The sequence below is a fragment of the Nansenia antarctica genome (assembly GCF_963989245.1).
Source record: "Nansenia antarctica genome assembly, chromosome: 2".
NCBI classification, from domain to species: domain Eukaryota; kingdom Metazoa; phylum Chordata; class Actinopteri; order Argentiniformes; family Microstomatidae; genus Nansenia; species Nansenia antarctica.
In genome coordinates, this window is record NC_137675.1 from 66240808 (window position 1) to 66254343 (window position 13536).

The 13536-nt window shown below is 42.6% G+C and overlaps 1 protein-coding gene and 1 pseudogene across 2 annotated transcripts; both read left to right on the forward strand.

Moving 5' to 3' along the window:
• Nucleotides 1-6897: 6897 nt before the first annotated feature.
• Nucleotides 6898-8018, forward strand: LOC308150475 (kelch domain-containing protein 10-like; annotated as a pseudogene). The gene has a single exon. The product of its transcript is annotated as a kelch domain-containing protein 10-like (transcript).
• A 2526-nt stretch (nt 8019-10544) lies between these two features.
• Nucleotides 10545-12033, forward strand: LOC308150476 (HAUS augmin-like complex subunit 8; the record flags this gene model as incomplete). The annotated part of the gene is made up of 4 exons (XM_080523302.1): nt 10545-10703; nt 10943-11084; nt 11279-11420; nt 11907-12033. 4 exons carry the CDS (start codon nt 10545-10547, stop codon nt 12031-12033), a joined length of 570 nt encoding a protein of 189 aa, XP_080379428.1.
• Between the last annotated feature and the right edge of the window lie 1503 nt (nt 12034-13536).

Genomic DNA, 13536 nt, shown 5'->3' on the forward strand with positions numbered 1-13536 from the left:
ATGTGTTCACTGCCATGAAGACCAAGGAACTCTCCAAACAAGTCAGAGACAAAGTTGTTGAGAAGTACAAGTCAGGGTTGGGTTATAAAAAATGTGCTTTAGCAGTATGCTTGGGGTCGTTGTCCTGCTGGAAGTCTCAAATCACTTACAGACTGGTACAGGTTTTGTTGGGCATAGATACAGCATTTTGAACTGTGTCATGATTGATTAGCTATTGATAGTCAATTCACAGACCTTGCATGCTTACCTGTGTATAGTCTGTTGTATGTTCTCAGTTGTTGCCCTCAGTTCCAACTATACTTGTACTTGTTGCATGGCAAATAAAACTTGAAACTGAACTATAAGGCTGGACATTGACTACTGAGCACTACACTATTTCCAGCACAAGACATCAGCAAATTACTCTTAGTTATTCTTATTCTGATTGATGATTTGTTTGGATCATTAAAAGAATAACAGTTACAACTACCTTAATGCCTCCGTAATAATAAGCTGGCTAATTACCTACAGTAATAACATTGCTAATAACCATGTTAGCAATAGCTAGCTATGTACTGTAAAGTTCTCTTTGAAAAGTCTATCTGACCCAGTGACTAACACTAATGTTTGCACACTGATTGTACTTTGCACAGCTTGTCGCACTATTGTTCTGCTGTAGTGCGACTACCATCACTTATACTTATCACTTTATTACTTATCATTACTTACTTTACTTATTTACTTATTATTGTGACTATGTACCTTGTTGAAGAACCAAAGCGAAATATTTTTATTCTTGTGTACTGTGAAATAAATTCTGATTCTGATTGAAGACTTTTTTGTATCATTAAAAGACAGTAACAATAACAGTTACAACAACCATAAATAATAATAAGCTGGGTAATTAGCTTAGGTAATACCTTGCTAGGTAATAATGTTATAGCTGTATAACTATAGCTGTCTGACCCAGTGACTAACAATGACAGGTATTGACAGCTGATAGCTGTCAATCTAGAGGGGGAGTGGTTGGGGGTGGGGTTAACCAGCTATTGTTACCACCCATTACCTGCCTGTGTGAAGGTGTGGAAAAAGTCCAAAATCTTTGAAGGCCGTTTTCTCAGGATTTAGTTTTCAGGGTTAACAAGTTTCAAATACTCATGTCGTCTTCCATTTTTCCCCAATTTCTATGTATGACACATCATTTGAAAGCTTACAATCTGTAGTTTAAGCATATGTAAAAAACAGAAAAATGACTTTGCCCCCTCCATGATCATTCCACCAGATCGCGTCACATATTCTCTCCTATGTGTCTGTTTTAGAGCAATCGTCTGTTTGCTTCTTGGACATCACTAAAAGTGTCTAGTTGAAGTGTGAACTCCACTGTCCCCCCCCCCCCCACACCAGGGGAAGCTGCTGGAGGTAGTCAGAAATCGGAGAACGGAATGAGGAATGATACCAGTGGTACCAGCAGGGCCGCTTTAAGGGGGGGCTAGCTGGGGCGGTGGCACAGGGCCTCGCGCTTTTTTTTTGGTACCCTGGCTGGCGAGGCCCTCCAAAGCGCCAGGCAAGGGACCATATTATTATTTTTGCCTTTAATACATTTCTAAATGTTCACACATGTGATAATCATAGTCAATCATACATCTAAAATCTAGCATACCTTTAGGACAGGGAGATTCTTAGCAACAGAAAAAAGTAATTTCCCCCTATGACACCTTACGTGAAACGTGAAACATTTTGGGCGCGCGTTGACACTTGTTGTGCATAGTGACTGCTTAGTGCAACGGACAAAATGCAGAGGGAACGAGACCGAGGAAGAAAATGTTAATCGGGTGCTGAAAAAAGAAATAAAAAGAAAAGAAAGGTAGGCTTCAGGGCCTCGCTTAGAGGTTCGTTCGAAACATTTCTAAAAACAAGTGAGGCTCCCGTTAGCACCGAAGAAGCTAACGTTACTGCTAGCACTAGCAATGCTAGTAGTAGCACGGCACAGCCCCCCCTGAGAGGCAAAGATGATGTCTCGGAGGTGGAGGAGGACAACAACAGCTACACCGGCAGCAGTGGGGCTGCCCAGCCCCAGGTGATGATGGTCAGGAGTGGCGAAGTAGAGGATACGGAGGCGGAAGATGGAGCTACTCAGAGCAGCAGCAGCAGGGTTGAGAGTGATGGAACGCAAGACGAGCCACGGTGTCAGATATGTCATGTATGATGATCCTGGTAAATTGGCCGGTACATATGGAATCTACAGTTACAGAAGTGATCATTAGAAGAGGTCCCCCAAAGATGAAACCTGGATTTAGTTATCCTAAAAATAATGAGAACAGGAACTTTAGTGAAACTTTATTTCTCCGAAAACTACCAAATGGGGAAAAATAGAAAGAAAGCTTGTGTACTCTCAAAAACGGGACATGTCTTTTTGCTTTTGCTGTAAGCTTTTCAACATAAAGGATAGGCCTACATGGTGGTGAGTAACATCTCTATTCATGTCAATAATGGCTTGTGCGTATTTAATGTTGGGTATGATGACTGCTTTATCCTAAATCCTAATCCTTTACGAGTATAAAAGGTTTGAAATGAAACAAACATGGTTGTAAACTATCTAAATAAGTAGATATTCTATTGTCTATCAGCACAGCATGTGAGCGCATTTCTTGCAATATATCGGTGCGTGCGTGTCGCGCGGTTATAACAGTAGCCTACATCATTATAAAAGGCCTCGCAAATCTGACTTCGCACAGGGCCTCGCATATCTCCCAAACGGCCCTGTTTGGAGACATGCCATAATGATGGTGAGGATTGTCTGGATGTTACTCCCAGATAGACTGAAACACCATTTACAGACCATTCCTGCGTGTGTTTTCACTGATCAAGGGGACAACACTGCAGGGCCAGACCAGTACAAGACCACATTTGAAAGCACACGTGCCTTTTTTGAACGTAATGGATTGCCTTTCAGAAACCAGCCAGATAGATCTAATGGTAAATTATCCATCACCAGAAGAGCTCCCAAGCCCCTGGCTGTTATGGGGACGGTCAGTCTGCATGATGTTTTGAAGGAGACCCAACTTGAAATGGATGTGAAGAGTGAGAGCCAGGAAATAAAACAGTCTGGGTCCCTGGGGAGTGTGGAGGCAGGTTCCCCTCCCACGAAGAGGCCAATAGAGCCAGACATGTGCATTCCTTTGCCCAGGGTGAAGAACACTTTATCCCTAGAAAAGGTAGCAGTTGGCCCCATTGAGATGAATCTGAGACGGAAGCATTTGGAATATCTCTTAGGAGAATCCACCGTCGTTAATACAGACACACTGAACATGTCTACTGAAACCCCTCCGCCTCAGGGAGTCACAGCATCACCGAAGGTAGAGTTGGAATGTAACAGTTCAGAGACACCGTGGATCAGCAAAGAGACCAGAGCCAAGCTGGAGATCCTCATCCAACGCAAGAGTAACAAGGCTTTAGTGGGAAACGTGAGGCACAAGAAAGCTCGCCCGAAACGCGTGAAAGAGTCTGTGAAAGCTTCTGAGCAGCCGGACGGTGCACCGGCGGAAGACCTGGATAAGAAACGTCCCCCCGGGGTCAAGGTTGAACCCCCCTCAGGGGCCTCTACGGACGCTTCTACGGAGGCTAAAGGGTCTCAGACCGCCACGGTGTCAGAGACAACAACCGACCAACCAGAAGCGAGTGTTGAGCAGACTAATCAGAACAACTCTCAGTGCACGAGGGATCCCAGCAGCACCATGAATGAGAAACCACTAAGAGGATGTCCGAAAGTGTCCCACTGGCCTTTCTCTCTGGAATGCTTCAAACGGCGTGTTGTTAGCCGTGTTTGTGGTCATTCCTGGTGACCATGCCTGTGATGAAACCCACGGTTCTTCTCACCCTCTCAGGTAAAGCGGAGGCGAGCCTGAAGGAGAGTGAGGAAGTGTTACAGCAGTGCACCCTGGGAGCTCTGCATGGCAACGCCACGTCTGCTGAGTGCCTGAGGGGGGTGAAGACTGCTGCCCAGGACATCAGTGAGCAGCTCTCAGGGTATGACCACAGAGTATCAGTAGAAATGAATGAATGCTATTTCTCCTTTTGGAAACTTTTTTCGTCACAGATAGACATGCATACATTAGTTTTGTCACTGCTTAAGTTAGTCTGTTGATGTGACTGGTAACAAACAATTGAGTCCTGGTTAGTGAATCTTGTACTTTAACTTGATGATTTTTTGGCATTCAAATGAAGGGTATGTGTTTAGCCTTTTAGTCTCTACTTTGCAAATGTTGCAGACTAAGCCTAGTTCTGACTGATACTTTCAACAGAAAGAATTAATCTTCATTGTGTTTTAATCTAGGACTAGACAGTCTAGGAAACCAGCGCTTGATGATTAATTTGTGAATGGAATCTAAGTAAATTGACACTATGGACAGGCAATGTGAAAGAAACGAGGAGGATATGAAATGAATGACTTGTTGTGATGTGACTTTGGTGTTGGTAGCTCCTCTGACCGTAGGGTGTCCTTCCCCCTCAGGGAGTTCTCAGCACTGCTGGAGCTGTCCTCCCTGGTCAGCCGCCAGACGGTCCACATCCAGCAGTCTCTGGAGGAGGAGCAGCTTGGCCTGACCAGAGCACAGGCACTCTACTGTCCTGAACATTGAAGAACCTTGTGAAGAACCTTGTATAGAATGGCTATGAATGAATGAATGAATATATTACTTTTTTGTAAATTAAAATATTTTTTAGCGTGCGGCTCTCTCTAATTTCTTAACTGTTTGTCACTTGGGTCCAGCGACCGGAGTTATTTTTATGATATGCGCATTATTATGATGATGTCTCTATAAAGAAAACTTGTTTTGTAAATAAAATAAATCCTAATTGACTTCGGTTTCAACAACCTGTATTATTTGTTTGCAAATGCTTTTTACTCAGAAGTTACTACCCTGTTATTGTTTAAAACATAATCAATCCATCAATCAATGTTGAATAATAATCTATTAATTTATCATAATGTTTTAAACTCTTTCACATTTGTTACTTCCTCTCCAAACATGGCTGATTTTTATTTATTTATTATTTATTTATTTTAAATGAAGGCCTCCTTTAGGCTACAGGTTGTAGCAACACCTCCCTCTAGGGGGGGGAATACATACAGAAGTTAATGCAGGCAGAGAGAAGATATATATGGGCAGAGATCTGCCACTAGAAACTGAATTTGAATTACTGACATTTGAATTTGAATTGCTCATTTTTAATACTTACATTAAAAAAATGAATTTGAATCACATAATTTGAAATGGTATTGTTTAACTCTGTTTTTCATTTCAGTTATTCAAGTTAAACAATACAAATTCAAATTATGTGATTCAAATTCATTTTTAAAATTCAAGTTGAGCAATTCAAATTCAAAGTCAGTAATTCATATTCAGATTCTAGTGGCATATATAAATGAGTTTCTTCGACATGTTGACCTGTATTAGCGAGGTGTACTTCGCTGTCCTCTGGGTTAGTCTCCGTGTGTTCAGACCGTGTGTGTGAGTGTCTGAGGCGGCTTGGCTAACGTTTCAAGCCTGCAAACTGTGACACTTTAAATAACGTGAAACAATACTATTGTGACAACCCTAGTCGTCTATCTGTACAGTATAGTACAGTGGATTGTGTACATAGCCTTTATTTATGTAAACCAGCTCCTTCCCTTCTTGTGATTTTTTTTTTAAAGTGTTTTTTTTTCCCTTTCCTAACACCAGGGGAGCCACCCCTCCTAAATCTCGTTGTTTGGTACCTGTACTGTAGCAATGACAATAAAGTCCATTCATTCATCTGTTGTCTGTCTGGGCGCAAGTTGTCATCCGCAACACGCGCAGAGGGTTTGAACTCCAACGGTCTCTGCTCCGATTGGCTGATCCGCGCGCGGCCAAAACAAACGACACGTGACCCTCCCCGCCTCCTGACGTTGACAGCTTTGTCATGTATTAGTAGGATTCTGTCTAGAACTCTTTTATGTAACGTTTTTTTTTCTCCGGTTGACTTGGATCTGGGGAAACATGGAGGACAGTGGCGAAGCTACCACGGTGGCAAAGGGTGGCAGCTGCCACCCTTGAAAAAGGTCCTGCCACCCTACTTGCCACCCCAGTTACACAGACCAACTGATATCATTTGTTGTATTATTATTATTGGATCTTTATTTTTTATTTTAAATCAGAATTCAGTGTAAAATCCTCAAATTCTCAAGTTTGAAAAATAAACTCAGTGTTCCACCCCTCCGTCCCAAATGGTTGCACCCTGGGTCACGTGACAGATTTGAGTTTGCCCGCTGAGCTGTCAGTCTCGTGGAGCCTGTTCAGGTAATGTTAAATGTGCTTTTAACTAATTATGTTATTACGTTTAGAATTCATTACCTAATGGATATGTTTAGTAAATGAATGAATGTTTTGTTCATCAGTGTAACGTTATTTGTCGAGTTATGAAGCGAAGACGTTTTTGCAGTTCAGCTGTTTACCACTTAGCTAAGTTCGCTAGCTATTTAGCTCGCTAGCTATCGTTAGCTACACAGATACAGCTTTTACTCACTGTTTAGCTAACGTTAGAGTTAGTATAGTTAACTATGAATTAATTCATTACAATAATCAAGTCTACTCGAAACAAATGCATGGATGAGTTCAAGGGCTTGCTTGGACATGAAACCTCTCATTCTTATTATGTTTGTTCTGACGATCAAGTTCAGCACACGTTATTCATGTTCCTTGTTTATTGTCTCCGAATGAAAAAGATAATAAAATGTGGGTTAGGGTAAAAAAATACAAATAAAAATCTCCTACAAACCTATGTCTTTGTAATAATTTCCTGGATAAGAGAGAAACCCGTACACATGCACACTAGTTCTATATGTAGAACAGGCAATAAGGGATGATAAATATACATAAATATTAATGACATATTAAGATGGCCACAAATTATGGCCACGCTAAAATATCTGCTTGCCACCCCATGTATAAATCTCTAGAATCGCCACTGATGGAGGACCAGCTGAATAGATTCGAGAAGCTGTCAGAGAGGCCTCCTCTCCGAGTAGCAGGTCATCGTACTCCCCCCGCGCTGAGCGGCCACCGCTGCGTGGCCGACAACACCAACCTGTACATGTTCGGAGGGTACAACCACGACGCCGAGTTCAGGTCCAGGGAGCTGTGGAGGTACCACTTCGCCACGAGCACCTGGCAACAGATCCGCACAGAGGGCTACATCACGGAGCTGGCCTTCATGTCAGCCGTTCTGCACGGCAACAACCTGCTAGTAGTCGGAGGCACCGCCGGGGTGAACAACGGGAACGACGTCCACGTCTACAACGTCAAGTACAAGCGGTGGTCCGTGCTGAACTGCCGAGGGACGAAGCCCAACAAAATATACGGACAGGCCATGGCCATCATTAACGGCTTCCTGTATGTGTTTGGAGGAACCGCAGGGTACAGCACAGACCTGCACAGGCTGGACCTGACCACCAGGGAGTGGATCCACCTCAACAACAACCCCCTGCCGAAACGGTACAGGCATGAGATGGCACACGACGGACAGAGGATCTACCCTCTGTACAACCCTCTGGACAAGATTCACGCCTACAATCTGGAGACCAACTCGTGGGAAGAGATCGCCACCAAGCCTCATGATCAAATAGGGTACTATGGAGAGGTCACAGCTGTGTGCAGTTAAGAAACGACGTGTTCCTGTGCGGCGGGTACAACGGGGAGATGATCCTGGCGGACCTGTGGAAGATGAACCTGCAGACGTTCCAGTGGACCAAACTGCCGGCGGTGATGCCGGAGCCCGCCTACTTCCACTGTGCTGCCGTCACCCCGGCTGGCTGCATGTACATCCACGGTGGCGTGGTGAACAACATCCACGGGAACACGCGGACTGGCTCCCTGTTTAAGATCTGGCTGGTCGTGCCCAGCCTGCTGGAGCTGTGCTGGGAGCGGCTGCTGAAGGCCTCCCCCCACCTGGCCCAGCTCTCCACCATGCAGCTGCTCAACCTCGGCCTCACACAGGAACTCATAGAGCGCTTGAAATAGGGGAACGGACGGACGGACAGAGAGACGGACGGGATGGGAGGAGAGGAGAGGAGAGGAGGAGGAGAGGAGAGGAGAGGAGAGGAGAGGAGAGGAGAGGAGGAGGAGAGGAGAGGAGAGGAGAGGAGAGGAGGAGGAGAGGAGAGGAGAGGAGAGGAGAGGAGAGGAGAGGAGAGGAGAGGAGGAGAGGAGAGGAGAGGAGAGGAGAGGAGAGGAGAGGAGAGGAGAGGAGGAGGAGAGGATTTCTTTTGAAGAACAGAAGTGTTCTTCTGCCTACGTAGCCCCGCCTTAAAACCAAAAACAATGGGATGCCTTTTAATATAACATTTAAAAAACAACTCCTGCTGATTTGGAAAGGTACCGAACTATATTATTTACAAATTAGATAAAAGATATATGTATGTACTGCAGTAGAATGATGTGAACAGGCTAGACGCAGCCGCTACCAGTGGAGCTCTCTGCTGCTGTGCTAATGGCTGCGTTCGTTAATTCGCTCTGAGAGCGCCGGAGCGCACACTGGATTCAACGTCATAAAGGGACCAAGTCATTTGATTGGACAAGAGGCATTGCATGAGTGCTGATCAGATTTCCAGAGCGAATTTACGAACGCAGCTAATGTTTTTGTTGTTAACTGACAGAAGTAATTACAAATAAGTATTGCCGTGCAGTGTGGAGGGTTGTAATGACAATTCCCTAACTTTTGTTCAAATTCTTGCAGTTCTAAAGAGAGCGACAACAGCAACCCCAATAACAATGGAGCTAGAAAGAAAATCAAATGTAAGTTTCATTGAACTAGCTAACGTTGCCTTTGTGAAATACACTTTTAAAGTTTCATGAAACTGTCATATTCATCAAAAGTTCTGATGCTACAAATAACATTCTCCTCGTCCTCAGCTGGGAGTACAGCAGTGAAGTCTCGATACCTGCAGCCTGCAAAAGCACCTCTTTCTAAGGTAAGATGTTTTAGTTCATGACTTGTCTCATTAATTACCTCTAGGCCTATATATGCTTTTTGTTTTTGTCATTGGTTACGAGAAACTACAACCCTTTGGAGATGTTGCATTTTGAGATAATGCATTTAGCAAATCTAGTCTATTGCCTACTGTCTGAATTTATAGTAAAATCTCACAAAGCATTGAATTGATTCTAACATATCAACATTCTATCCGGTTGCATCCCTCTGTCTGTCCACAGAGCAGCTCACTGACCAATGAGACCACCAATGTGTTGCCACCAAGGCCAGCCTCAGAAGCCGGGTGGGGTTAAACCACGGATGGGCACTCCCCCAAGACGCTCAATGGCGCCTCAAAGTCTTCCAACTCGTACGTCATGAATAAGTGATTTCCTTTTAAGTTTGTCCATACCATAACCCCTGACAATAACCATGTTTATGTTTACCATTAGATCAGATGATAACTTTATTATCCGCAGTATATTTTGTTTGAGGCATTGTGTATAATAAGAAAAATTGTGTGTAAACAGAAAGTGAGAGAGACAGAAACACTATGCTTATTTGATGTTCCTATATTTTGGGCATTGATGTCATGCTATGATCCCACCAGGGGGGTATTCCATCAACTTTAATAATAATATTATGCCCACCATTATTGACCTGTGGGATATTCCATCAACGTCTCAAAAGCAAAGTCCTAGATTTTCCTTTAGCGACGTTGATGGAATACCCCCCAGGTCGATAATGGTGGGCATAATATTATGAAAAGGTGTTTGGTTTGTGAGCGTACTGCCATTCACTTAACCCTGTTTATCTTTCAGCAATGATGTCCAGCCTACTTGAGACTTCACAAATGGGACTAAGTGTGCTACAATCCACAATCTTAGACGGCCACGTTAAGCGCCCAGACTTTGATCTTTCAATCATTAGAGGTAAACTCCATTCATTTTCGTTTTATGGCACTGACAACTCTTAGGTTGGGGGTTTGATTCCCGCTGGGACCATATATTCTGATAAATGTATATGCACTCACTGCAATGTAAGTCACTTTGGATAAAAGCATCAAATGGCATATATTATTATATTATAGGACAAAATACCTCTTTTACAAGGGAGACAGGTATATTTCACTCTAATTCAGGTCATGAAGGTGATTGATGAATGTGAAGTGGTAATAACACCCAGTCCCATGCTTTTCTTTACCTGTTTTTCAGAGAAGACAGTGTTACAGAATGCAGGAGAACCTCAGAGGAACAGCGAAGATGAGAAGAGAATTGTCGAAATGCAAACATTCCTGTTAACCTACATCACAGCCAAGGTTTGAGGAAAAAACGATTATTGTTTTGTCTATTTTCAAGACAGCCAAGTGGGACAGCGTCATGTGGTCCACTGTGGCTCAGTTGGTAGAGCATGGCACTAACAACGCTTAGCTTGGGGGTTTGATTCCCACTGGGAATCCCATATATACTGACATGTATGCACTCACAGCTAAATGGCATATATGATATAGATTATTATCGCAGTAGATGTTATTACCTTCATGACTCTTATCATGATGGACTGGTGTTTGAAATCAGATGGAGAGTAACACAGAGAAGTTGAAGGCACAAGCGGAGGGGCGTATCCTAGCAATGACGGAGAAAGAGGAGAAGCTACGCAAGCAGGTCCATGAGAAGAAGCGCCAGTATCTTCTTCTGGAAAAGCGCAAGCAGATGAATGACTTGCTGGATTTGCAGGTCAGAGGCCTGTTTCTGAGCCGTTTGATTTCTCTCCCATGGCATTTTGATTTGACTTAATGTCAACAACTTGTGTTGAACAATTGTGTTATCGTCTTTTTTTTTTTGTATCTTCAACTGATACTAAATGAATGATTTGTGATTTTTAAAGTGGCATTGAAAAGGTTTATTGAAACATCCAAGTCTGTCATCAGCTCCAGGCTTTGATGAGGAATATGTGTGTGCTCTATTGTCCTCAGATCGCAGCATTAACTCCTGTGGCTGCGGCTGCCCAGCGCTTCACAGAAGAATACAAATCCTTTGGCACAGCAGTGGACACCACCCGCCATGAGCTGCCTGTAAAGAACCTCCACATTGAGGGGGACAGAAGAGAATTCCTGGGTTGGTTTAAGTTTATTTCCTTCAGTCAATACAGCAGAGTTAAGAGCATTTGATAAAGAAAAAAAAACTGTGAAATGGAATCCTGAAGAGGGTCAAGTTTTCTACACGTAAAAAAGGCGATTGTCTACAGTGTTTGTGGTCATTCCTGGTGACCATGCCTGTGATGAAACCCACGGTTCTTCTCGCCCTCTCAGGTAAAGCGGAGGCGAGCCTGAAGGAGAGTGAGGAAGTGTTACAGCAGTGCACCCTGGGAGCTCTGCATGGCAACGCCACGTCTGCTGAGTGCCTGAGGGGGGTGAAGACTGCTGCCCAGGACATCAGTGAGCAGCTCTCAGGGTATGACCACAGAGTATCAGTAGAAATGAATGAATGCTTTATTTCTCTTTTTGGAAACTTTTTTCGTCACAGATAGACATGCATACATTAGTTTTGTCACTGCTTAAGTTAGTCTGTTGATGTGACTGGTAACAAACAATTGAGTCCTGGTTAGTGAATCTTGTACTTTAACTTGATGATTTTTTGGCATTCAAATGAAGGGTATGTGTTTAGCCTTTTAGTCTCTACTTTGCAAATGTTGCAGACTAAGCCTAGTTCTGACTGATACTTTCAACAGAAAGAATTAATCTTCATTGTGTTTTAATCTAGGACTAGACAGTCTAGGAAACCAGCGCTTGATGATTCATTTGTGAATGGAATCTAAGTAAATTGACACTATGGACAGGCAATGTGAAAGAAACGAGGAGGATATGAAATGAATGACTTGTTGTGATGTGACTTTGGTGTGGGTAGCTCCTCTGACCGTAGGGTGTCCTTCCCCCTCAGGGAGTTCTCAGCACTGCTGGAGCTGTCCTCCCTGGTCAGCCGCCAGACGGTCCACATCCAGCAGTCTCTGGAGGAGGAGCAGCTTGGCCTGACCAGAGCACAGGCACTCTACTGTCCTGAACATTGAAGAACCTTGTGAAGAACCTTGTATAGAATGGCTATGAATGAATGAATATATTACTTTTTTGTAAATTAAAATATTTTTTAGCGTGCGGCTCTCTCTAATTTCTTAACTGTTTGTCACTTGGGTCCAGCGACCGGAGTTATTTTTATGATATGCGCATTATTATGATGATGTCTCTATAAAGAAAACTTGTTTTGTAAATAAAATAAATCCTAATTGACTTCGGTTTCAACAACCTGTATTATTTGTTTGCAAATGCTTTTTACTCAGAAGTTACTACCCTGTTATTGTTTAAAACATAATCAATCCATTGTATGGAATTCATCATAATGTTGAATAATAATCTATTAATTTATCATAATGTTTTAAACTCTTTCACATTTGTTACTTCCTCTCCAAACATGGCTGATTTATTTATTTATTTTTTAAATGAAGGCCTCCTTTAGGCTACAGGTTGTAGCAACACCTCCCTCTAGGGGGGGGAATACATACAGAAGTTGATGCAGGCAGAGAGAAGATATATATGGGCAGAGATCTGTGCCACTCGAAACTGAATTTGAATTACTGACATTTGAATTTGAATTGCTCATTTTTAATACTATATAATAATAATGAATTTACAGATATGATCATTAGAAGAGGCCCCCCAAAGATGAAACCTGGATTTAGTTATCCTAAAAATAATGATAACAGAAACTTTAGTGAAACTTTATTTCTCCGAAAACTACCAAATGGGGAAAAAACTCAAAAACGGGACATGTCTTTTTTGCTTTTGCTGTAAGCTTTTCAACATCAAGGATAGGCCTACATGGTGGCAGGGGCGCCGCTAGAGATTCTGGGCCCCATGACAGAATATCATTTTGGGCCCCCCCACCTAAACCACCCATCAACCTAAACCCAGTTGAAGTTGATGAACTATTGATGCACTGCAAGAAATCCAATGATGGACATCTTTTGTAAATGTAATTTAAAATTACAGTTAATACAGGAATCAACAATTCAGCAAAGAAATCTCAACATTCTTTAACTTATTAAATTAAGACTTGAACAACACAAAGACAAAAGTATAATTAAATGAAGATTGGAACCCAATTATAAAAGTATAAATCACACAAAAAGTAAAAAATATAATTTTAATGGGGTGGTATTGTGTCTAAATAAATGTAGATCTTGTAAAGATCAGTTGGCCATAATACTGTCAGGATTAGATCAATGAAGAATTACAGCAGAGAGATATTTACTGACTCAGCATTGCTTGTTTCACACAAAGACAAACGTGTCTTGTACAAGAGGGAGCAACACAGACATGGTGCCAGCGAAATTGAATGTGAAATGGGAAGATTTTTATTTTTACACTGCGGCAGTACTGTGGAATAGTATACCTGGAGAGCTAAAAACTATATCTAGCCTAATGCACAACGATTCAAGATAGGAGTAAAGAGATCAAATCAAATCAAAGCTAAACGCTGGGCCTTCTTAGTAGCAAAATCTTTAATAAGATCCTTG